This window comes from Agelaius phoeniceus, chromosome 19, assembly GCF_051311805.1.
Source record: "Agelaius phoeniceus isolate bAgePho1 chromosome 19, bAgePho1.hap1, whole genome shotgun sequence".
Taxonomy (NCBI): domain Eukaryota; kingdom Metazoa; phylum Chordata; class Aves; order Passeriformes; family Icteridae; genus Agelaius; species Agelaius phoeniceus.
This window is the reverse complement of record NC_135283.1, coordinates 10,439,460-10,463,580: the sequence shown is the minus strand read 5'-3', so window position 1 is coordinate 10,463,580 and position 24,121 is coordinate 10,439,460. Positions and strand designations below refer to the sequence as shown.

General features: G+C 44.5%; 1 protein-coding gene across 2 annotated transcripts in view; it reads left to right on the top strand.

Moving 5' to 3' along the window:
• The first annotated feature begins 3,318 nt into the window (after positions 1-3,318).
• PRKCA (protein kinase C alpha) overlaps positions 3,319-24,121 on the top strand; it is a 145,790-nt gene continuing 124,987 nt past the window's right edge. The window contains exons 1-2 of one of the 2 annotated variants that reach the window (XM_077188445.1): positions 3,319-3,678; positions 6,875-6,906. In XM_077188445.1, the coding sequence (XP_077044560.1) occupies positions 3,506-3,678; positions 6,875-6,906 (205 nt within the window). In that variant the 5' untranslated portion in view covers positions 3,319-3,505. The remainder of the gene's footprint in view (positions 3,679-6,874; positions 6,907-24,121) is intronic. The other variant, XM_054644930.2, reaches the window with a different exon arrangement.

The window sequence follows — 24,121 nt, the reverse complement described above, 5'->3', positions numbered from 1 at the left end:
TTTTCAAAATGAACCCAGATGCACTTACAGACCTAGGGTGGTATTGATGGAAATATAGAGAGAACTTCAGAAGTTGTGCTTGTTACAGCAATAATCAAATTTTATAGAGGAAAAAACCCTCTTAAATCATCCAATAGGAACTTCTATCAGTCTCTAGGATATTACCCAACTAGCCATACAAGAGTAAATTTGCTCTGAGAAAACCCCATAAATGGCACTTTGGAGTCAGGAGTTCTGAAGGTGCTGGCCAGGAGATTGGAAAAGCTGGAGCTCTGATTTAATGGCCATGTATATGCCTGAACACAAAGAGTGAAAATGCTGACTCCTCGTGCAGATGGCCTGAACCAGAAGCAAATTGCAAACACTCCCCTGGGCAGAAGAGCAAGCCATGAGCTGCTGGGGGAATGCACTCACACTCAGGAAGAGCTGGCAGACGTCTTTCCTCCAGTTATTTACAAAGGAGGGATGAGTTCTGCATCACCCACAGGACCTTAACCCAGAGTAGGAAAAATGAGTGTCCAGGCAATGAAAAACCTCCCAGCAAGAGGAGCTGCTGTCACAACAGCACATCCCAAAGGTGTTTGGGAGTGGAACACACCATGCCCCTGTGGTATCACTGTAAGAGTGGCCTGGCCAGGATGACATTGAAAGCCTGATATTGAAAGTGAATATAATAAAAGCACTGTGTAAGTGCTGGGTATCCAAACTGCAGCAGTAAAAGGAGTTGTGTGTTAAATACAGTAGGGCAAGGATGTGTTTTAAGGTTTTACCTGGTTGTCTGGGCACACATAATGGAGTTTTTCTTTGCCTAGTCTGTCTAGTCATGATGTACAAATAATTGCTAGGTTTGAGGTGAAATAGATGCTTTACAGAGAGAATCAGTAAAGCAATCCTACTGTGATCCTGTAGTGCTGTGACTGGTGCCATTTGGCTCTTCCCTGGGGCCTGACACGAGCCTGGCACACTCATCAGTGTTTCAGTGAATGAATCTGGTCCAGAGTCAATGGCAGGAAAGAAACTGGAATCCAAAATGATTCAGCAGGTCTGTGAGATTTTAAGGAACAGCAAAATACCCAGATTGCCCCAAACCCGATGTAATCCAAGTTGTGTTTCCTTCAGATCCCCCAGTTTTGGTGGCTGTGTTTGTAATACAGCACAAAAGGAATGGAAATAAACACGTTTCATGTTTCTTGATAGAGCCCTTAACAAGAGTACAAAATGTTTCTTGGTGCTCCTCATGCTTTGGCATAAATTGATTAAGGCAAGAAAAATCTATTCCCTCTGAAGAGGAAGAAGAGATTTGCAACATGTGCAGAATAGGTGGAGACCAAATTAAAAATCTTTATATTTCATTGGATTTCAGATCAAATTTGGAAGTAGTAGCTTGCAAAATAAAATCCATGAAGCAAGGGCATATGGCAGCAGTTTCTAGGGCATCTGGTGTGATTCTCTAAGTTTAGAGAAAAGCAGGGCCATCCCTGTCATTGGTTATTTGGTGAAATGCCATGGACATTCCAGTTCTGCCAAGTTGCACCCAGAAACTCAGGCTTTTAAATTAAGATAGTCGGTAGCAAGTTATTTCTGTTCTGTGCTAAGTGTCCATGCACACTTTTCCCATCAGCACTTAATTTGAGTTAATTAGCTGGCTTTCATTCTTGTGAAATAAAACATCTTGCACATGCTTACACAGACAGATGAGTGTGTAGATATACTGGGGTAGAACATTTAACATGCATTTATGTCCCATATGTGTAAATTTGTAACCACAGTAACAACATTTATTAAAAACAATATGATTAATACTTGGTTTCTTTATGTATATATTATGGTTTTATGTTAGCATAGTCATGATTTTTCTGAGTGTAATAATTAATATGAAAATATGCCATGAGCAGATGTTTCTGTATGGAGGGAGTTGTGAATATTTTGTGTGTAATTTGAGTAAGGGAAGATGGACAGGTCTATTATTTTATGGAATACTTGATGACATAAAACCAAGGCAAAAGTCTGTTGTGTATGTGCTGAACGCCCTAATGAGAGAAAGAGACCTGGTGAATGTTTCCTACACTTTTTGTTGAGGATTTTCTATTGAAATAAGATGCGGCATATTTACAATATACCACGGCGCAGCGGCAGGACATCCTGTGGTGCACGGCATCTCAGCGCTCACATGTCTGTGGCTGCGTTTGAGAGCGGCAGGAAGGGGAAAGGTGTGCGGGGGAGAGCACAGGGCTGCACTTTGTTTGTTGTGGTGCAGGAATAACGATTCTCGGGCGGGTGCAGGAAGAGTGTGGCGAAGGCGGCCGGGAGCAGCGAGGGGCAGGTTCCCCGTGCTGTGTGACACGGACGTGGCTGTGCCGGGCCGGGCGAAGGGAGGCGGGGATGGAAGCAGGGATGGAGGTCACGGTCCTGCAGGGAGGGGAGGTGTGGGTTTCCATGGCTGACACCGGGCAAAGTGTGTGTGTGTGACCTGCCTGGGGCTGCCTGAGCGTGTGAGGGGAGAGAGGACAGGCTGCTGTGTCTGTGTGGGCATGGAGGGCGCTGGGGGGTGAGAGGAGCCAGTCTGTGTGCAGGGGTGTGAGGGGAACCTCTGTGTGTGTGTGAGAGAGAGAAACAGAGAGGGGACCTTCTGTGTGTGTGTGCGAGGGGATCCTCTGTCTGTGCGTGACACGGGAGTGAATCTGTGTGTGTGAGTGAATCTCTGTGTGCGAGGGAATCTCTCTGTGTGTGAGTGAATCTCTGTGTGTGGGGGAGAGAGAGAGAGAAAGTGAGAGGGGAGATTCTGTGTGCGTGTTTTAAGGGAACCTCTGAGCGTGCGCGTGTGAGAGGAGCTTTTCTGTGTGCCTGTGTGTGAGGGAAGCCTGTGTAGGTGAATGTGAGGGGGGGCGGGGAACAGGTGTGTGCCTGAGTGGAACCGGTGCGTTTTGGGGGGAGCTGGTGAGCGGGGAGAGCCCGTGTGTGTGTGCGAGCCCCCGGTGAGTGTGAGAGCTCCGGTGCGTGTACAGGAGAGAGCTGTGGTGTGTGTGTGAGAGCTCCGGTGCGTGTGTGACAGCCCTCAGTGACTCTGAGAGCTCCGGTGCTTGTGCAAGAGAGAGCACCCGGGGTGTGTGTGTGTGTGTGTGTGTGTGTGTGTGAGAGAGAGCCTGCGGTGTGCGTGAGAGCCCCGGTGTGCGTGAGAGCACCCGGGGTGTGTGTGTGAGGGAGAGCCGCGGGGCGCGCTGCGGGAGCTGACGAGGGCCAGCAGGTGCGGCCGCCCCCCCGTTCTCCCCCGGCGCTCCCCGGCGGGGGCGGCCCCGCGCCCGCCCCGCCCCGGCCGGGGGCTCGCTCGCTCAGCCGCGGGCGGAGCAGCCAGCGAGAGGGCTCGGGATCCTCCTCCGCTCCGACGTCAGGCTGGGAGCGGGAGGCAGCGCCCAGCGCTGCCGTTGCCAGAGGCTCGGCGGCCGCCGGACGGGGCGGACGTCGGGGCGGCGACTCCCGGAGCGGCAGGGGGTGGGGAGGAGGCGCTATGGCCGACGTGTTCCCGGGCTCCGAGCCCGGCGCCGACCCGGAGGCGGCGCGGCGCTTCGCTCGCAAGGGCGCCCTGAGGCAGAAGAACGTGCACGAGGTGAAGGAGCACAAATTCATCGCGCGCTTCTTCAAGCAGCCCACCTTCTGCAGCCACTGCACCGACTTCATCTGGTGAGATCCCGGGGCGCGCGTCCCCCTCGCGCCTGCCGCCGCCCGGGCCCGCTCCGCCGCGGGGGATTCCCCGCGCTCGGGCAGCCCCGGCTCCGGTGAGCCGCCGTCCCTGCCCTGCCTTCCCTTCCCCGCCCACCCGCCGCGTCCCCGGGCAGCCGGGTCGCGGTGCCGCCGCTCTCGCTGGGGCCGGGCAGGTGACCCCGCTGGGGGTGACCCCCCGTGTCACCTCCCTGCCCCGGCGCTGTCGCATCCCCCTCCCGGCGGGCCGTGTGCGGCCGCCGCCGCTCGGGGAGCCCGGGGCTGGGCGCACCCCGCTTTCGGGGCGGCGGGAGCCCCCAAACTTGCCGGCGCTCGGGGGGTCGCAGAGACCAGCAGGTCTGGAGCCCCGCGCTGGGGCCATCGCTTCCCACACCGTCCAGAGCTGTGTTTCTCACCCCTTGTCCCCGGGTTCTGCTCGGCTGAACGGGCTGGGGGGCTCAGCCGGGCACAGCCGCGCTGGGACGGAGGGTGCCCGTGTCAGACCGGGGCGTTGAACTCGGGTCCCCCAGCCTTAACTCCTGGTCAGTGCCTGCCCTGCTCCCTCCTGCTGCCGAGAGCGGGCAGCGAGGCCGGGGAGGCACCGTGACACCGCTGCTCCGGTCCACGCCGAGGAAAGGGAGGGGTGGTTTTTGTGAGAGAAGTGTTCCTGCCCGAGAGGGCAGGAAAACTCCCTACCAACACCCTCATTACTGAGGTGCTAGGGAAAAGTGCACCCATGGGTTCGTGCGGTGCCGGGGCAGGGCGGCAGCTCCGCGCAGGCCGGGCCGTTCCGCGCCCGTTCCGCGGCCCGAGCGAGGAGCGGCGGCCCGGGCTCGGCAGGAGCCGTGGGAGCCTCGGGGATCCTGGACCCGCACAAAGAGCTCGGGATTCCCCTCCTTCACCTCGCTGCAGCCCTGCTCCGCTGCTCAAGTTTGCACTGCGGCTCTGGGTGCTGAAAGCGAGAGCTGTGATTTATTTTGGCCGAAGTTGTGAAAGGGTCCGCACGCAGCTGGCTGTGTCCGTGGCACGCTTCTTGCGCTTTTTATGTGTGTTTATGTGTCTGGACACGGACCTTTTCCTTCCTCTGTCAGTTTTCCTCTGCTTGCATGCTGAAGTAAAGACTGTGCTTGTGCCAGAAATTATTGAAATATATTCACAGAGTAAGGAAGGAAAGCTGACCCAGTAGATTGCACAAGAAACAAGTCAAATTTCTGAGTTTTTCTTTCTTTTAAATTTTTTTTTGGGGGAAAAAAAAGTGAAGTCGGGTGTGGTAAAAGTGAGAGACCTTCAAAAACTGCTTCAAAGTTAATCTAAACCAGAATGAGTTGGGAGGTGTGAAAAACCGCTGCAGGGTTATTGCGAGCGGCGTTTGTGCACACCAGCAGCACAATTATAAAACAAAGCAGAGCTCTGTCACCAATGACAGGGTGGATTTGGAACTGAAAGGGTATCCTGTGGCTGACAGGTGGCAAGAGCGACTGTGCTCTTGTCTTGTCGTGCTTGCTGAGCCTGGGGAAGCTCCTCACATTCCTGAGAAGAGCATCTGACACCTCGAGAACTTGTTTGGTTTTCTGGTTTGGAGATGGGCCGCTCTCAAACCACCGTTGAGTGTTTCCAAATTGACTTGTGTCAATTAACAATGTTTGAAGGTATAAAGAACGGTACACATAACCTTTCAATGAAAGTTACTAATAGATTCTTTTCCTTAGATTACCTTTCATCAGGCAATATTTACCAAAATAGTTTAGTGCCTCCTTTTCCTCTTCAGCAACTTTCACCCCTCTGCTTTGCTTCTGGAGTGTTGATATTTTTTAAAAGACTTTTTACTTAAAAATTGCATTGGAACTGCTCTGGGAGTGGAATGGGCTGCGGCTCTGCAGGGATTCAGCTCAGACACTGAGCAACAGCCGTGCTTCTGGAGTAGATAAAACAGGAATATTTGCAAATAAGTCTATTTCAAAGGATTAAAAATTATCTCAAGTCCGTTTCATGTTCTTAGTCCTGCCATCGGCTTTCCTGTGATTGCATTTCCACGCTTCCAGCTTTTGAGTTTTGTGAAGATGAGTGGTAAAAGCATCAGAATGACAATATAGGCACATGTGCGGCCAAGTAAACAATAATTTGATTTTTCTCCTGGTTTTCCTAGTTCAGGTTTGCTTATAGTAAGAAGAAGTTGTGCAGAAAAATGTAGAGAAATGCTCTAAGCTGTGTCGTTTCAGCTTTTTCCTGAAGGAACAGTGCACTGAAGGTTTTGTCTCTTCCATAAATAAATAAATAAAAAGTGGAGGAATTGTCCATACATTTTTTTTTTAAGAAACCATTTCCATAAAGTTGATAATTAAGCTCCATGTTGTTAATTGCACACAGCTTCTCCAGCTCGTGGCTTTTGTCTGAGTGTGAGCAGCTCCAGGTCTCCAGATGAAAAACAGGCTGCAAAGAAAAAGGCAGAGAAATGTTTAGAGGCAGGATATTCAAAACAGTAATTTTTGTGGGAAGAGAATGTTAGATTCTTAAAGATAAACAAATAAATCCACAGCAGTGGAGTTTGCCAGAGGTACAAAATGTGTTGGAACTCTGGATCCCACTGTCATTGTATTCATTGCAGAAGTGCTACACACACATTTGTATTTTGTTATGGAAATGGAGCAAGGAAGCTGGAGAATAATCAGTATGAAAATCAGGGGCCTGTCTTCTCATTTATGTTGAAACAAGCAAAACTTTTCACCTGCTTGCTTTCCATACAGCAAACTCCAGCTGAGCCTCACAGCAGCACTTTGTAATCCCAAAATCTGGATGAAACCCCAAGCCTGGTTTGTTTTACGTGCCTTTGCTGGAACTTGGAATATTTCACGTGGCTGTTAAATATACATGTGGCATTCAACGAGTTGAAATATTATGCAGCAATCACAGATGATGATAATTGTAGATCCAAAATAGCTTGTAAAATAATAATAATAAAAAAATTGTTGCCAGAAGCTGAAATTACATAGCTGGTGACAGCTATTGTTCTCTGCTTTGAAATGGGTGGGCTGGTCTGTGTTGTGTATTTGAAAATCTGTTGCTGTCGTAGCAAAACCTGAAGTAATTTAATATGAAGCTATTTTTATGTTTTTAGAGATCACTGAGGAGAAATTAAAACCAAACATACTAAGGCAGTTCTTTTTCCTTCTTTACACAGGGGATTTGGGAAGCAAGGATTCCAGTGCCAAGGTAAGCCACAGCTGCTTTGCTGGCACACACAGGTGGTGGCACCTCATTCTAAAGGTACCCAAAACTCACCAGCCAAGAGAGAAACACTCCTGGAAAAACCGAGCAAGCATCATTGCCTATGTGAATTCTAAAAGAAGGCAATTATTCAATTAAGTAATGATTGATTTTTAATATAATTTACACTCAACAATCAAGTAATTATTCATACTGTAATAATATAAAAAGTTGGTGTTTTTTTTTTTTTAAATCCCAGCACAGTAAATATCATATAATCTGCAAGATTCTAACTTTTCATGGAAATAATCTGTGCAATTTAGCTTTGCAGAGATCATTTTTCTCATCAGAAGCTCTTGTCTGTGTGGGCGTTTTGGAAAATGGATTCACTTTTTAGTCATATGGCTTATTTTCATAACCCAAAGTCCCTGGTTTTCATTTTCATACAATGCATGTTCAGGAGGACCTTTGGCTTTATCTCTGTATTAGGACAAGACAATTCCATCTTATATAATACTGAATTACAAAAAAGAAAAATCCACCTGTACAAAATCACTGATTTAATAAACCTGCTAACCCTGAGGAACTGAAAGCTGCTGTAATATAACTGTAAATGCTGTATTATCACACAGCCTGTATTTCTGCCAAATACTTATCATTATTTAGCATTTAATCATGAAATAGCCACACCCAGCTAGGGCAGGTTTTTTCCTTTGTCATATGTTTGCTTAATTAGGATGAGCCTTTCTGTTGTCCCTCTCCCCACCTTCTCCCTGTGTGTTGTGTACTCATTAGCTGGCCTTTGCCTTCTTTCTTTCATGGCATTTCTGATGGGCATTTGCTCTTGCCTCAGAGCACATTTGACTCTCCTGCACATTGCTTTTACATAGCAGTTAGGGAAATGATGGATTCTGTGGTATTTTTGTGAAAGTTGATGTGAGCTGATGCTTTTGGAAATTAAACCTCTGAGAAAGTGGATGTCAAAGACTGATGCCTTTTAAAGATTAGCAATAAATAAGTTTTCTTTCTGCAAGTTGAGCCTTGCAGACACACACAGCGTTTCCTGATGGAGGTGAGCAGACATCCATGATTTTTTCTCTGTGCCCCAAAACATTAATATTAAATTTTGTAGATATCCAGGTTTTTGCCACCCATCACATCCAAAGCAGTGCTGTAGACAAGTGTGCAGTGCTTAGGTGGCAAGGGAATGGCATTTCCCCAGTCTCATGCAGGTCAGCTCAGTGGTTCCTAGTTCAGGAATTATTTAGAGGTTCATTACAGATTTCTGTTGGTATACAGCAAAGAATTGAGGTTGCATTTCGATGGTGCAGTTATCCAGCTCAGCTTTTGCAGCTTGACTTTCTCCTGTCTCCCAGCTGGGGGCTCAGGCTGGGCAGGGTGCCCTGCCCTAGCCACAGATCCACCCTGGCCTGGCAGCTCATCCCCAGGGGCTTGGATTTCCTTTCCTCTTCATTTTCCTTTCCTCTGTCAGGAGTTCCTTCTAACACTGTAATTCTGTGAGCCAGGAGCAGTTCTGCTGCTGAGGACTGATGTGTACAGAGCCAGCTGAAGTTCTCATTCAGTCTTGTTTCCCCTGCAGATGCCATTCATGCACACAACCAAGTGTAAAAGCAGTAGAGCAGCTCTGTTTGTTTTTAAATGCCTCAGAAGTGACACTTTTTAGGAATCTAAATATGTTCCAATTTGACTTTTGTCTGTATCAGAATGAGAACCTACACTTTCTCTTTAAAGCCTGCTGTGTCCAGTGGTTTTGTCTGTGTTCTTGGTCAAAATCTCTGAGAAATATTCTGATTTAACATGGCTGGAAGCAAGCTGTTGTTTGTGCACTGATAAGTTTAAGTGATGGGGTTTTTTAACCATCATTCATTACACTTGTGTTCAAAATCAAGGAGTTCATATTCTTGGGATAATACTCTTGAAAAATAAACTTCCATGATAAAGTTAAGCCACTGACTCAGTGTTTTTTCAGTTCAGCTTTCTGAAGCTTCTGTCTAAAATGTCACCAGTTAAGGCTGGAAAGCCAAATTAGTGATCAAAATTACTGAGAGCACGAGGAATTAAAACCAAAAGTCTGAAACAAGAAGACAGGCTGCAGAAAAAAAAACCCTAATTTCTCTAATGAAGTGGCTGTCTTTACAGAGAAGAATGACAAATGGAGAATAAAGTGGAATTTTCAGTAGGACATGAAGGAAAGAATAGTGCAGTGACAGCTCTTAGCATGACTGGAGTTCTTGGTCCTTCAGTGCTTCCATTCAAAGAAGCCTTTTCTGCTCTGTTTTGAAGAGTGTTGTAAAATCTCCCACTAGACACAAACTTGATCTCAGGCAGAATTCAGAGCTGAGGGTTTTGTTATTTCCAAAGTTGTTTGAAATTCTTCTGGCCTTTGATCCCAAGGGGAAGGGGAAGGCCCACAGCAGTCACACACCACACTCAAATGATGTTTCTACTATAAAAAACTGAAGTTCTATCAATGTTTTCATTAGAGTTCTTTAATTAAACAAAAGGTCTTAATTGTTATGCAGTTCTAAGCATTGCAGCAAAAATAGTATATTTTTATATATTTTTAAAACTTCTATTAAAAAAGTGTCCTAGTTTTATTTTTTAGATGTCCTCAAACAAAATATTTTCATTTAATATTTTAATATAGATTTTATTGGAATTTAAACTAGTGAAATGATCTGAATTTGGACCATTAATCCCTTTTTTCATTCGACTTGCTTAGATCCTGTTTTCACTTGTATGTTATCACTTTGGTTTTCAGATTTTGATTCCTGTTTCTGCTGTAGTGTTCAGCTTCAGCATTACATGAAGACATTTAAATGAGCTCCTTAGAATTGAAGAGGATTATTTCAATTTATTTTCCTAAAACCTTTTACAATATAATATTTTTCCACCTCCTTATTTTTGGGATCCTGATGAATTTGCAAAAGACAGCAAATAAAATTTTGGTGTGATTTTAATGCCCTGAATGTGGCAGAGGGTCAGGTGCAATTGCATTATTACCACACAAATGCTCAGCCAGGGACAGTCCACATCCTAAGTAGTTTGTCTTTCTTAATGGGTGCATTTTAATGTGGCTGCTGAATATTCCAGCAAACAGAAGCTCAGAAAGACTGCTGAGGTTTGCAGCCAGCCATGTGTTAGTTCATGGAGAGGAGACAGAATTCTGTTGCATGATTGAAAATAAGAGAAGGGAGTTGGGGATCATGAAGTAGCAGTGAAAAATGTCTTTTTGGCCATGTGTGGGTTTGAAAATGAGCTTGAAAGATTTCAGCTGGATTAATGTTCTCCTAGGGATAGAATTCAGGAGGAATTTCTGCACAGGAAGGGTGGTCAGGCATTGGGAGGGGCTGCCCAGGAGATGTGGAGTGTCCATCCCCAGAGGTGTCCAGGCAATAACTGAGTGTGGGCTCAGTTCCTGAGCTGGTGACAAGGTGGGGATTGCTCACAGCCTGGACTCGATGGGCTGGGAGGTCTTTGCCAACTTCAGTGATTCTGGGATTCTGTGCAATTTTTATTCCTCTTTTTAGAAAGCATTTTGCCTTTTGATATTTGTGGTTTGTTGTTGATTTATAGAAACATGAAGTATTTTAAATATTGTGCTTGTGAAGCAGGAGTGCTCATTCTGCTGTTTTGCCTTTGCTGTTTGCTGTTGATCATGTCTGTGGCAGTGCAAACACGATGGGAAGATTATTCCAGGAAGTTTTGGCTTTGTTTTGTTTTCTTCCATTGTCAAGCAGGCCAGCAAGCTGTCTGTAGCACTGAAAGCTTTCCTCTGATGTGCACCTGGAAATACTGCAAGAGCAATGTGAAAAACAGAATAATTGAAACCTTTCTCAATCTGCCACAGCATGAAAGTTCCTCTTTTGAGACAGCCAGCTTTAAATTAACCAAGCAATTAAGTTAAATTTTGGCTTCATCCTTCTTTTGATAGACTGTTCCCCTCTGAGTGTAACCTAGACTTGTTTCTTTCTGTTGGATTTGTAAGAAGCATTTTTCTGCTGAACAGACATCAACAAATAGGAACTCGCTAAGATGTGAAGAACAAACATTGTAGAACATGGATTTATGTAGGTTTAGAGGTTGTTTTAAGTTCAGCACTGAAGGCTCAGCACATTTCCTCAGGGCAGAAATATTTTTAGTTGCAGTAATATAAATGTGATCAGCTCATGTTCCTGATCAAGGGTCTGTTGTTCATTCTCTCCTAAATGGTCAAAATTTGTGGTTAGTAACAGCAAGTTTTCCCTCTTTGACTGATTGCTGCAGGCTTTACTGAACTGCAATATTCTGCTGTAGTTCAGCTGTGAAATGCATTTGGCTTTAGGATAGTAATGAGCTGAGGAAGAGTTTCACATTTGTTCCCTAATTTACATAAATAAAAATTAGAGAAATCAATTAAAGCAGATCATTATGCTTCCCTATCTGGGCAAGTATTGCTCTTTCCACAGTTTTTTCCTGTCTTCCCTCAATTTATTTTCAGATCAGTTCTCTCTAAATGTTGAATTTTACTTTCCATTGTTGTCCTAAGCTGCTTGGAACAGCTCGTGCCATGCTGGGTCTGGGCTGGGCAGAGATCTGCACCAATTCCTTCACTGGAAAGGAAAATGGGGACATTTTATCAGTTTTTAATACTCAAACATTGTAACATTGGCACATCAAACCAGCACTTCATTTCCTCTGCATTGTTTATTTTTTATCTGATGATTCTTGACCTCTCTTCTACAACACAAATACCAAAGAACCCTTTGGTACCACCTCATTTTTAAATGATGTATTTTCATTAAAAATGTTCTATTAAAGGTCTCTGTAGTCATTTGGTTGAGAAACTAATTTTTAATGTTCTGTGATCTGAAGATTTGAACCAGTGAAAACTCTGACCACTTCCAACCTGGCTGACACACAGAGTTTTTCATCAATCCTCAGTGCTGATATATTTACAGTAGGAGCAGCACCATTTCTTCTTTTCTGTGTCTGGATCAAGGCTTAATTCTTGGTTTTCCATCCTGATGGCTGTCTTTCCCCTACAGTTTCTTCCTTTTACAATCTTCATTTTCCTTTGTAACCTAAGAAAGAAAAATCTATTGCATCGCAGCGTTGTTTCTCATAAAAATAATTTGTCTTCCTTACTTGGAAATGTTTTTGCCAAAGGGTGGACAAGACACAAAGCAAGTTCCTTTTTCTTTGCCAGAACTGCTTCTCTTGTATCATTATCATTTTTGTGGTGAGATGGGGTATTACAGACCAGGGCTTGAACAATGTGGGTGTTTTCCTTTGTGCTCTTTATATTATTTATTAGTCATGTGCTACAGTTTACATTAACTAATGTTGCTGAAAGCCTGAGATTGAGAAATTAATTCCATGGAAGGCTGTGAGTGTGGAGCTTGAAAGTCAGCATGAAATCTTCTGAAATGGGAACTCAGGAAAAAGACACTTCCAGCAGCTGCCTTGTTAATGTATTTTTGTGTGCATAACTTGGAGGTATCTGTTCAAAAATGGAACCCCCCAGAGCAAAACCCAAACAGTTACACACACTCCCCAAGAAATAACAACCCAAACAAAATAATGAACAGCACCTGGGAGCATAAATTGTATCTGCACAGAGTTTCCATGATTCCTCTCTCTGCTTTGTCCTTTCCTTCGGCCTTTTGCCCTCAGCCTGATCTGTGGACTTTGTATTTCTGGACTCCTTCTCAAAGGGCAGTAATTTTACTCATCTGCAGATAATTTGACATACACACACACAGATAAGATGCTTGTTGTGCATTTGTCTTGTCAGCTTCTATTTATTGTTCCTCCCCTCCTTTGGCTGTCCTTACTTCTGCAACATCTGACCCATTTTATGAGGAAATATGGTGCCATTAATTGCTGATGCCTGTGAAAGGTGAGCTTCTGTTCCTATTTCTGCAGGTAAACTCTGAGAGGTTTTTGAAAAATTGCCCCTGTTCTGAGTTCCTCCTGAGAACAGCAGTGATGGGTGAAACTCCTGAGTCTCAATGAGTGCAGACCAGGAGAACCCTTTGGAAATGTCCATCCCAGCTTTGGATGTGTTGCTGGGTGATTCTGGAGCATGGAGCTTTTCCTCTGGGTGCTACAGAGCAGGTGCTGGAGGGTTTTGGTTCCTGGATCCCACTGCAGCTCAGCAGATATAAAAGCCCTGAAATTGAGATCTTAGTTCAAGCATTTCTCTCCACAGATGTTTTCCTGTTGGAGCGCTACCTGACAGTGTAGATGTGCAGGTTCTGCTTTCAGCCATTGTCTTCTGTGCTGGGAAGGGGATTTGCTGTCCCTGAGCTGGGTAGAAGGGGCAGCAGGACATCTGTGTCAGGGCAGGGAAGGTGCCTCTGTGCTGGTGGGGATTCTTTGTTACTACAATCACATGCTTTCACAAAAGTTCAATGTATTGAGTAGATCAGGATGTGTCACCGTTCCTGGAGGGATTTGAAGATGTGGATGTGGCACTTGGGGACATGGTTTAGTGGTGGCATTGGCAGTGTTAAAGGTTGGACTTGATGGTCACCAGGGTGTGCAGTGATAGGACTGAAAGAGGGCAGTTTACATTGGAAATGGGGAAGAAATTCTTTCCTGAAAGGCTGGACAGGCCCTGGCACAGGTGCCCAGGGAGCTTGGCTGCCCCTGGATCCCTGGCAGTGCCCAAGGCCAGGCTGGACAGGGTCTGGGACAGCCTGGGACAGTGGGAGGTGTCCCTGAACATGGCAGGGGTGGCACTGGGTGAGGTTTAAGGTCCCCTCCAACCCAAATCATTCCATGATTGTTTGCAGGTCTTCTCCAGCCTAAGTGATTCTGTGATTCTCAATGCTCAGTGCACAATTTACTGTGTAATTCACTCAACACTGAACATGGCAGTAAAATAAATAAATATGGACTTGTACTCCTGTTTCCTAGAAAGTGCCCTTGGTGATACTGTGCTCATCAAACCTCAAACACAATTAAACCTTGTCTTGCAGCAAACTTTTTTTCTTATATTCCATTTGAAGAGCAAAACCATCTTCACCCTTCCCATGTTCTACCATGAGGAGTTTGTTTTATTTACTGGCATTGGTCAGAAATCCCAGCAGTGAGTTCCAGTTAGGAGACTGACTGTTCCAGAGTCCTGCATGTAATTCCATGAAGCTCTTCAGCTTCTGACTGGACATGTGGGAGTGATCCCACATCCCCAGCTGACAGATAAACCAGTTTGAGGCCTGGGCAAGATAAAGTTTGTCGTATTCTTAATTTTTCCCTCTCCCTGGTTATCCTGCACATCAGCTGCTGTTACACAGCCACATATGGTGTTCATTTTATACAAGATTTTTGTAGATGCCATGAGCAGAATTTAATGAAATGTTGGAAAGAAAGTTGCAAGAAGATGAAGAAAACAGATTTCCCTGTTGGGATGCATTGATAATTATTTCTTTTATGTGTGCTTTTGTGGGTTTTTCCACTTAGGGTGAGAGGTAAAAATAATAAGTTATTTAATAAATACTCTAGGCTCAGTTCCTCAGCTTTTCCATCTGCAGTAGAAAGCATGAAAAGCTAAGAGAGAAGCACTCTCTTGTGTGTAATTAATAACAGGACCTACCCTTTAAGTGTTTTTAAATTCTCGTGGATGCTGAAAATTTTAATTCTAACTGTTTCCAGCAGTGCCTGTTGAAGGCTTGCAGATGCTGGGAGTGCTTGGAGCTGGTTATCAACTGGTAATTTTTCAATTGCAGCTATTTATGAATAATGCCTTCCATAAATGTGATGCATAACTGTTACCTACTAAGTCAGGCAGCCAAACATGTGCATATGTAACTTTCTGTGCATTGCAGTGTCATTTACTCTGGTTTCTTAATTAGAATGTGATCTACATGAAGTTTTTTTGTTCCTTTTTACAAAGGAACAAAAGGTACTGCAGGCATGCAGGTATTTTTTCAGCTTATATTCTAGTTGGCTTAGTTTAGATTTTGAAATCACATTATGGTATTAATTAGAATCTTTTCATCAAGTGAGCTTTATTAGAAGTCTGAAATTTGTCCTTATTAATATAGAAGTCTACTGGAATTATTATTTTTCTCTGTCCTGTCTAGTTTACAAAATGTCCTTTTCTATTTATTGTTTAGTCTGATACAGAAACACTTTTTGAGCTAGAAGTGCAAATTCATCCAGAAAGACCAAAAATATAGCCATTATTGCTCTTAGTTTGCTACTTCCTAGTTTTTAAAATGAAGCTGCAAAAGTCTAATTAATGCTTGTCTTGATTGGCCTACAGTGGCCTGTCAAGGTTTAGATTTGCTCATCATTTACAAATAGAAGCTTTGCCACTGTCAGAAGTGTCAGTGGATGGACAGTGATAACACAAATTGCATATTCAGGGCTTTATTTGCCTTGTGTAGCAATTGTCAAGTTGTCTTCCTTTTGCTAAGAAAATGCCTCATCTTTTTAAAAACTGGTTTTTAACTGAGTTGCAGCTATTGCTCCTTACTTGTCTTTAACGTCAATTAAAAGTTTGTATACAGCTCTCAGCATTGCATACACTGCAAGCATTTCCATATAGTTAAATGAAGCTTGTAATTTATTCTGAACCGGAGTTTTATGAAGATTGTGTTGCTGAGAATTCAACATTTTTATCTCTCTAAATGATCCTTACACCGATGACACAATTGAATATTGGTGGCTATTTTTTTTTGTCATTTTCAAATTCAAAATCTCCAAGGATCAGATGTTTAGAAGTTGGGTTCTGTGTGCCTGGCTTTTGACACCAGGGTGTGCATGAGGGTGTCCATTTAGAATATGGTAAAAAAGGATTAGTGACTCAAAAGTGGGATAAACACTGATTTTCCTTATTTTACTGCTGAATGAGGGACCAGTACATATCCAAGGCATGGACTGTAGATAGAAATTCTCATTTTGAAGAGTGCTGAAGGTTATTCCAAATATAACCCTCTTCCCAAACATTTTCCTTTGAAATTATCAGCATTTCTAACTTTGAAATTATCAGCATTTTTAACTTCCCTGGAATGTGTGCTGAATGTGGTATTTCAGCTTCTTAGTAAACAAGCCATTATTCATGTACAAGAAGGAGTTGGAAGAATACTTTATCTTCTTTCAGCTTCTAGTCTGTGTGGGTTTATTATTTTGGTTTTTACTCAGCAGGATTAGCCAGAATCCATGTCAAAGTAATCTTGTTCTCAAGAAATTGGCCTTTAATAGTAAAGAAAAAAAAGAGAATCTTTATGTTCTGAGAGTGCAGAAATAATCCTTGTTTTATGCAAAGTGGTTGTGTACATCAGTGTTTTATTGGGTTGATTTTCAGTTTTCTTTGTTTCTTAAGGAAACAAAGCTGTCGGGAAAAATCCCCCTGATCATTATTTTTGCTCCTCTATCCCCTATGTGCCTTTCCATGGCATCTCCTGATTCCCAGGGAGAGATGTTACTTCTCCTGTTCCCTAGAGCCTCTTACCTGAAATACTTTTCCATTTCTTGCATGCAGGCTTTGATCCTGAGAGGATTTTTATGTGTCTGAAGGTGACACCCTGCGAGGTGCTGACAGGTTCTGGGCAGCTCCACTTTCCTTCTGTTCCAGAATTGCATAAAAGAGATTTCAGCCTAACAATTCCCTGAACTTGTTCCCATAAAAAATATTACAAAATAATGATAAACATAGAAACAGACTAAGCAGCAGAGTTTATTTTAAAGTGTATATACAGTTATTTTTGTGTTCTTCCATGTGACAGGTTAGCTGATTGAATTTCTGATGTGCTGTAAAATTAGATTTTGGACTGTTCCTACCTTGTTTGCAAACTTTAAATTAATTAATTCCGAGCTTATTCCAAGTATGTCACTTTTATATCTTCCTTTTTTGTCATCAGCTTTTGCAAATTACATCTGCTGGATGTAATTTTATAGAGTGAAACTTCCCTGTTAAAACAAGTGATGTGGATGCAGCAGAAAGCAATAGGTCGATTCCTCTGGTGTGTGTTTCTCAGTTCTGCTCTGTGTATGTGCCATTGAGAAAAATACTGCAACGTTACAGAAAGAAAGGAGAAAAATAGGATTTCATTTATGGTCTGTTTCAAATAGTTTGATGCCTAGATATTTCTCAGAATTTCTTTTGATCTTATTGAGAGATCCTAAGCTGTGAACCTTTACAACACAGCAAAGGCTCAATAAATCTTGTTGTGCAGCTTAGTTAAACTGTATTTTATGGTGTTTTTAATGCAGTGTATGGCCAGGACAAACACACAACTGTGGCAATTGCCCAAAGACCCTGGGGAATTTTGTGTTGTGTTAGATATGAAAACTTCCTGGAGTATCATTCTGAGCCCAGTATATCAGTGAGACAAAGTGGTTTGTTTTTTTTTTTTTAATGGTAGTTTATTTCTTTGTGTTCACAGAATCATAGAATGGTTTTGGCTGGAAGGGGCTTTAAAGCCCATCCAGTGCCACTGTGGAAGGTGTCCATGGGCCACAGTGGAAGGTGTCCCTGGGCAGTGCAAGGTGTCCCTGGGCGGTGCAAGGTGTCCATGGCAGTGCAAGGTGTCCATGGGCAGTGGAAGGTGTCCATGGGCAGTGGAAGGTGTCCATGGGCAGTGGAAGGTGTCCCTGGGCAGTGCAAGGTGTCCCTGGGCAGTGCAAGGTGTCCCTGGGCAGTGCAAGGTGTCCATGGGCAGTGCAAGGTGTCCATGGGCAGGCAGTGGAAGGTGTCCATGGGCAGTGCAAGGTGTCCATGGGCAGTGCAAGGTGTCCATGGGCAGGCAGTGGAAGGTGTCCATGGGCAGTGGAAGGTGTCCATGGGCGGTGCAAGGTGTCCATGGGTGGTGGAAGGTGTCCATGGGCAGTGCAAGGTGTCCATGGGCAGGCAGTGGAAGGTGTCCATGGGCAGTGGAAGGTGTCCATGGGCGGTGCAAGGTGTCCATGGGTGGTGGAAGGTGTCCATGGGCAGGCAGTGGAAGGTGTCCATGGGCAGTGGAAGGTGTCCATAGGCAGTGGAAGGTGTCCATGGGCAGTGGAAGGTGTCCATAGGCAGTGGAAGGTGTCCATGGGCAGGCAGTGGAAGGTGTCCATGGGCAGTGGAAGGTGTCCATAGGCAGTGGAAGGTGTCCATGGGCGGTGGAAGGTGTCCATGGGCAGTGCAAGGTGTCCATGGGCAGGCAGTGCAAGGTGTCCCTGGGCAGTGCAAGGTGTCCCTGGGCAGTGCAAGGTGTCCATGGGCGGTGGAAGGTGTCCATGGGCAGGCAGTGCAAGGTGTCCATGGGCGGTGGAAGGTGTCCATGGGCAGGCAGTGCAAGGTGTCCATGGGCAGGCAGTGGAAGGTGTCCATGGGCAGTGCAGGGTGTCCCTGGGCAGTGCAAGGTGTCCATGGGTGGTGGAAGGTGTCCATAGGCAGTGGAAGGTGTCCATGGGCGGTGGAAGGTGTCCCTGGGCAGTGCAAGGTGTCCCTGGGCAGTGCAAGGTGTCCATGGGCAGTGCAAGGTGTCCATGGGCAGTGCAAGGTGTCCCTGGGCAGTGCAAGGTGTCCATGGGCAGTGCAAGGTGTCCATGGGCCACAGTGGAAGGTGTCCATGGGCGGTGCAAGGTGTCCCTGGGCAGTGCAAGGTGTCCATGGGCGGTGCAAGGTGTCCTTGGGCAGTGCAAGGTGTCCATGGGGCAGGCAGTGGAAGGTGTCCCTGGGCGGTGCAAGGTGTCCATGGGGCAGGGACACTTCCACTGTCCCAAGGCTGCTCCAAGCCCTGACCAGCCTGGCCTTGGGCACTGCCAGGGATGCAGGGGCAGCCCCAGCTGCTCTGGGCACCTGTGCCAGGGCCTCCTCAACCTCACAAGGGGGAATTTCTTCAGTATCCACCGAAACCTATTCTGTGGCAGTTTGAAGCCATTCCATGTCCTGTCCTCCATCCCTTGTAAAGAGTCTCTCCCCATCTTTCCTGTGACTCCTTCAGACACTGCAAGGCCACAATGACGTTGCCCCAAAGCTTCTCCTGTCCAGGCTGAGCAATCCCAATTCTCCCAAACTTTCCTCCCAGCAGAGCTGCTCCTTCCCTCTGCTCATCCTGGTGCCTCCTCTGGACTCCCTCCAGCAGCTCCAGCTCCTTCCTGTGCTGGGGCCTCCAGCTCTTTGCTTGTCTGACTCTGACCTGTGTGTTGGTGCCACCAATACAGCTCCTGCAGTGTCTGTAGCTGCCACCCCAGCGCAGCAGCATCCCTGATTTGCCTCTGAAAAGGAGCACTAAAAAGCTGCGTAGTGCTGAAGAGGGTTTTGAAGTGCAAGCGGTGGAGATGTTTGATACATTTTCCTGGGAAGCTGTATTGTTTCCTAATGGATCTGCAGTCGTTATGCCAACTGCACAGCAGGCTCTTGCATTAGAGGGTTTTACGATCTGGTGCTCCCTGTGTGCTCTTGCCAGTTGTTGTTTTACTGAGCAGTTCTTGTAAGTGTTTTGTTCTGCCTCAGGTACCCAGGTGTGCCTGATGGAGCTGTAAAACTGATGCCTGCCCTTGTTTTCCTAAAAGGCAGCAAAGCTCATCTCTAAGATTTCTGCAAAATCCAAGTCTTGTCAGCATCTCTTGATGCTGTGTAATGAGGAGCAGCTTAGTTGTCAAGTTTATATAAAGTGCTGATGATCTAATTGAGCTTGAGCTTCTTTGAACCCTTTGCAAAACCAGAATTTTCTTGTATATTATTAAACCTGGTACAAGGCCAGGCGTCACTTTCATTTCAGAATATAAATGCCTGATGTTACAAACATTTAAGGCTCGTGTTTTATTCAGTGCTGCACCGTGGGTTTGTGGCAGCAGAGGTTTTGCATGGTTTCTGTGGGTTTGGATACTTGACAACAAAAGGGCTCAAGGCAAGGTCTGTCAGTGTCAGGGGTTCTCCTGAAAGTCCAGCAAGCAGCAAATCCCTGGGGGCCTGGGACTGCTCAAGTACCTTGGACAGACATAATGGAGCACAAATACCTCACCCTGACATCTTGCTCAATGTGCCTTGTCCGGGTTTCTTTTTTCATAAATGGACTAGAAAAAGTCCTAAAGCACTGTAAAATATTTGCTAAGAGAGCTATTTCTATTTTGGGAAGAGGGAGGACAAACGTTTGTCACCCTGCATCCCTCCCCTGCTTTCTGCAGAGGGTCTTTGACCTCAGATTCCTTTGTTTCCTGCCTGCACCCAGAGCTTGCCTGGCTCTCTGCTGGTGCTGTGCATATTTATAGTCACAGACTGCAACTGCAGCTCCTGTTTTTAAACAACCCAGGCACCATAATGGACATATAAAGTCTCAAGGGTTTTTATTGCTCCTGTCATCTCAAGTGCTTTTGAATCCTGATTACAGAGCAATAAAATGTGGTTGGTTGGTTAATGTGACTGACAGGGACGGGGTCTCTGTGTGAGAGGGCATTGAGTGAACAAATTCATTGATGCAAGGCTGTGAATTTATGGACATTCCTTAACTTTGGAGTATTGATTGTATAAGTAAATGTGTAGCCTAAGATTGATGGAGGGAATAAAAGACCTCATATATCATTAATGCATTTGGGAGGTCTAATTGGGATTGTGCAGGTTTTTATAATGAGCTTTCTGAAAGAAGCATTGATAAATAAGTTCAGTAATTTTTAATGAAGTCCTCAGCACTATCTATGGAGCTTATTTTGTAATTTAAATCAATACCTTGGACAGAGTGATAATTGTAGAACTCACTGTCGAATTAAATTTTTAATAATTCTTGCTTTCTTGGCTTTTATTCCACTTATGCAAATATTGACCTTTGAATTCTTACTGTTTCCTGTGTCTCATTGAGCCTCACTTTGAAGGGGTGAGGGGATGTGTGTGTCATCTTTAAGCTTTGGTTGTAATAATTAAAAGGGCAGTGTCAGACATTGGATCATTTGACATTTAACATGGCCAAATGAAAAGGAAATCAGTGATAAAAATCAGTGGGGTTAATCTTAGAAGTGTCAGATCTGCAGAGCAGGAAATGCAAACTGGGCTGGCCAGCAGGTGCCTAAGTGATGCCTTTCCAGAACTTCCAAAACACAGTTTGTCCCAGTTCTGCACTCCTTGTGGGAGTGAAGGATTGCATTCATGCTGAGCTAATAAATGTTCTTGAAAATATTAAAGCCTGGATCTTGCAATCTGCTTTGTAGAAGGGATCAGTATCACAGCCAGTGGATGTTTATCTATTACATTCTTCTATATGGAACAACTGTTGGGATCTGACCTTAATCTGTAGTTAATAGTGTGGGCTTTAATGCTTATTTTTACTTGCAGTTCAGAGATCCTCTGAATAACTGAAGCCTCATATTATGCAGAGTTCTGCATTAATATTTAGTAAAGCAAGCTGCCCTTGATACAGGAGTTTAGTAACCTAGAGAGACATGAGATGTGCTGATATGTGCACATATTATCCTCTCACTTTCCAGATGTACTTTTTGAAGTGGAAATTATTTGCTGGAGCTCAGTATTGAAATTTCAATTTGATAGCACGATAAGGTCTCCTGAAGTTTTACACAAATATATTCTGTCACATAAATAGTTGATATAATTTAAATTATGCTTGTTATGGCTGCGTGTAAGGACAGACAGAGCCATGAACACCACCTGAAGCATTCACTGGATGCTTGTGAGGAGAAAGTGGCCAATTAAATGGATCATGCAAAAAGAATTTCTCATTGCAGATATCTCTTGTAACAGTAATTAAGAAGCACAAGTGAGAAGATGCAATCCTTGGTTCCTGGGAATGGCTTCATGCCCTGTGCTTGTGTCAAACATCAATACACCCTGTGAAATAATTTATAGTTTACCATGGCACACATTGCTGACCCTGTAAGGAAAACCCACAGCACCATTCCTCAGCAAACAGCGTTATGCCAGGCTTAATGAGAAGGAGATGATTTATTTTCATCCCCTCCCCTCTTGTTTTAGGATATAGTTATCAATGGAGCAGAAAATTAAACACTTAAAACTGATTCTCCTCAGGTACACCCTTCTCACTTGGCGTGGGACTGTTCCTGCTGTGCTGGTGTGTGCACAGAAAGCTCAGGTGATGGCTCTGCTGTGTGCTGTGGTAGGAGGAATTCACTCCTTGACCACGTTCTGTCTGTAGTTCCCAGTGAGTTTCAGGGTGAAGGAACCTTCTGTGGAGGCTGTTTTGTTGTATGCAGTTAATTGAATTAAGAGGGTGTCCCAAATCAAAGGGCTGATGGGAACAAGGATGATCTTGCTTGAGAAAATCAAGAGGTATTTTCTGTTGTGTTAGCTGTAAAATTGGTAAGAAAATGTTTTAGTTGCTTTTCAGCTTGTGGTTTTATTTTTTTTTCCTTCCCTATTAGGTCATATTTTTAAAAAAATAGAAGCCTTAATTCAAGCTCTTGTTGCATGGGCAAATTATTTACCCTCAGGTTGAGGCTTCAAACCAGAGTAATTTCTTTTTCTGTGGTGTCTCTGTGCAGTTGGGCTTTCATTGTGCCCTGATGGTGAGATGCAGGGTAACAGATGCAATCTTTGGAGCAGCCAGCCCCAGCTTCTGTGTTAACCAGTCATCAGGAAATATCACTGAATTATGGAGTACAAACCGCTTCTGTTGGAAATAAGTTTCAATCTTTTGTGAAATAGGACTGGATAAAACATGTCTGGGCTGGGGAGTGGCTCTGGAGCCAGCTGTGCTGCCCAGGGGCTGTGGGCCATGTGAATGAGCTCCTTTCAGAACCCCCCTGCACTGGGGTCCATTGGCTTCTCTCCAGCTGCTCTGGCTCCAGGGTGGGTGAACTCTGGGCTCTGCCCCTGGTGGGCAGCAGCCTGGGTTTGTGTGACTTCACAGCATCTAAAACTTGCAGGTTTTGTTGCTTATAATTCCTGATTTAGCCTCGACTTGTCTGTGTGTCTTGCCTCCTTGTTTTTGCAGGAATACCATCTTAATTTGTGCATTCCAAAGGAAAGCATGAAGCTACAAATCCACTCTTTAACATTTGCCTGGCCCCCAGCTTTGATATTTTATTAATTTGCTTGAATGGCAGAACCCATGTTGCCAGGAGAACGCTTTTGAAGGCTGCTCTCAGGAGCTGATGTCCTGCTGAGTTTTCCAGCAGCCTGTCCTAATTCTGGTGTGTCCCTGACACACAGAGCTGCCAGCCTGGTCCCTCCTCCCACCTCACACTCTCTGCAAAGGCACCACAGCCTCCCTTACCTGTTCTTCACATCACATCATGGCCAATTCTTTATTTATTATTCTTTATTTATTATTTTATTTATTTTTAGGCTTGCCAAAGCCTTGGTGTGGCACATGAAGCAAAGTAATGAGTCCTGGACTAGTTGTTAACACAGGATAAAACACCACTTTTTTTTCAGCACTCTTAGCCATGAAGCCTTCAAAGATTTCAGACTGAAAAATAGAAAAAAAAAATTAAATCTTTCTGCTCCTGCACATTTTGGACTTTGGTTTTAGGAGAGGTAGAACACTGGTTATTATTTAACATGTGTAGTACCTGCATAATGGTTCTAAAATTAGTCAGTTTTAAAATGGTTTTAAATGTGGATTGCTTTCAAGTTGAGTTGGGATATGAAAACCTCTCTCTGTGGATCTTTTTTGTTAAGTTGTGAGATCAGTTTCCACAAAAATTTAATTGAACAATGTAAAACATCAAAGCTTGCTCAGCTTCAAAACAAATGTGTCCAAAATGGTTACTCTGTTGATGAGAGACTTCAGGCTTTCCCTAGAATAATGCACTAAACCAAGGTGTTATTCAAAATTCTATGTTTGCAGATGAGTTTTATGAGAAGAGCCAGTTGTGTGAAGATGGTGGGTGATTTTAGGGTTAAAAAAATTGCATGCTGTCTCTTGAGCAGATACCAAGATCTCTGATAGCACAACTTTTTATTGATAGGTTGCTGATGTGTTTACAAGACAGAAATTTATCAGCAATCCAGATGTTCTGGTTTTGCTAATTAACCTGTGTCTGCACACCCTTGGGCTGTCTCTTCACTCTTGGACCTGCAGATCATAACATGCTTTTGGTATTCAAATCAAAAATGTGTCTGCCATTCCTAAATGTTGTTTCTAGACAACACTCTGCATTTCTGTCGTTGATTTAAGGCTCTCCAAAACACTAAAAATGGAATTGCTTTGAGTTCTAGTGGTGTGTTACACTAATAGTGCCTCCACCTGTAAAATGGGGATATTTAGCAGTGCTTGGGTTGCACAGGCTGTGTCAGGATCAAGGAGATGAGCGT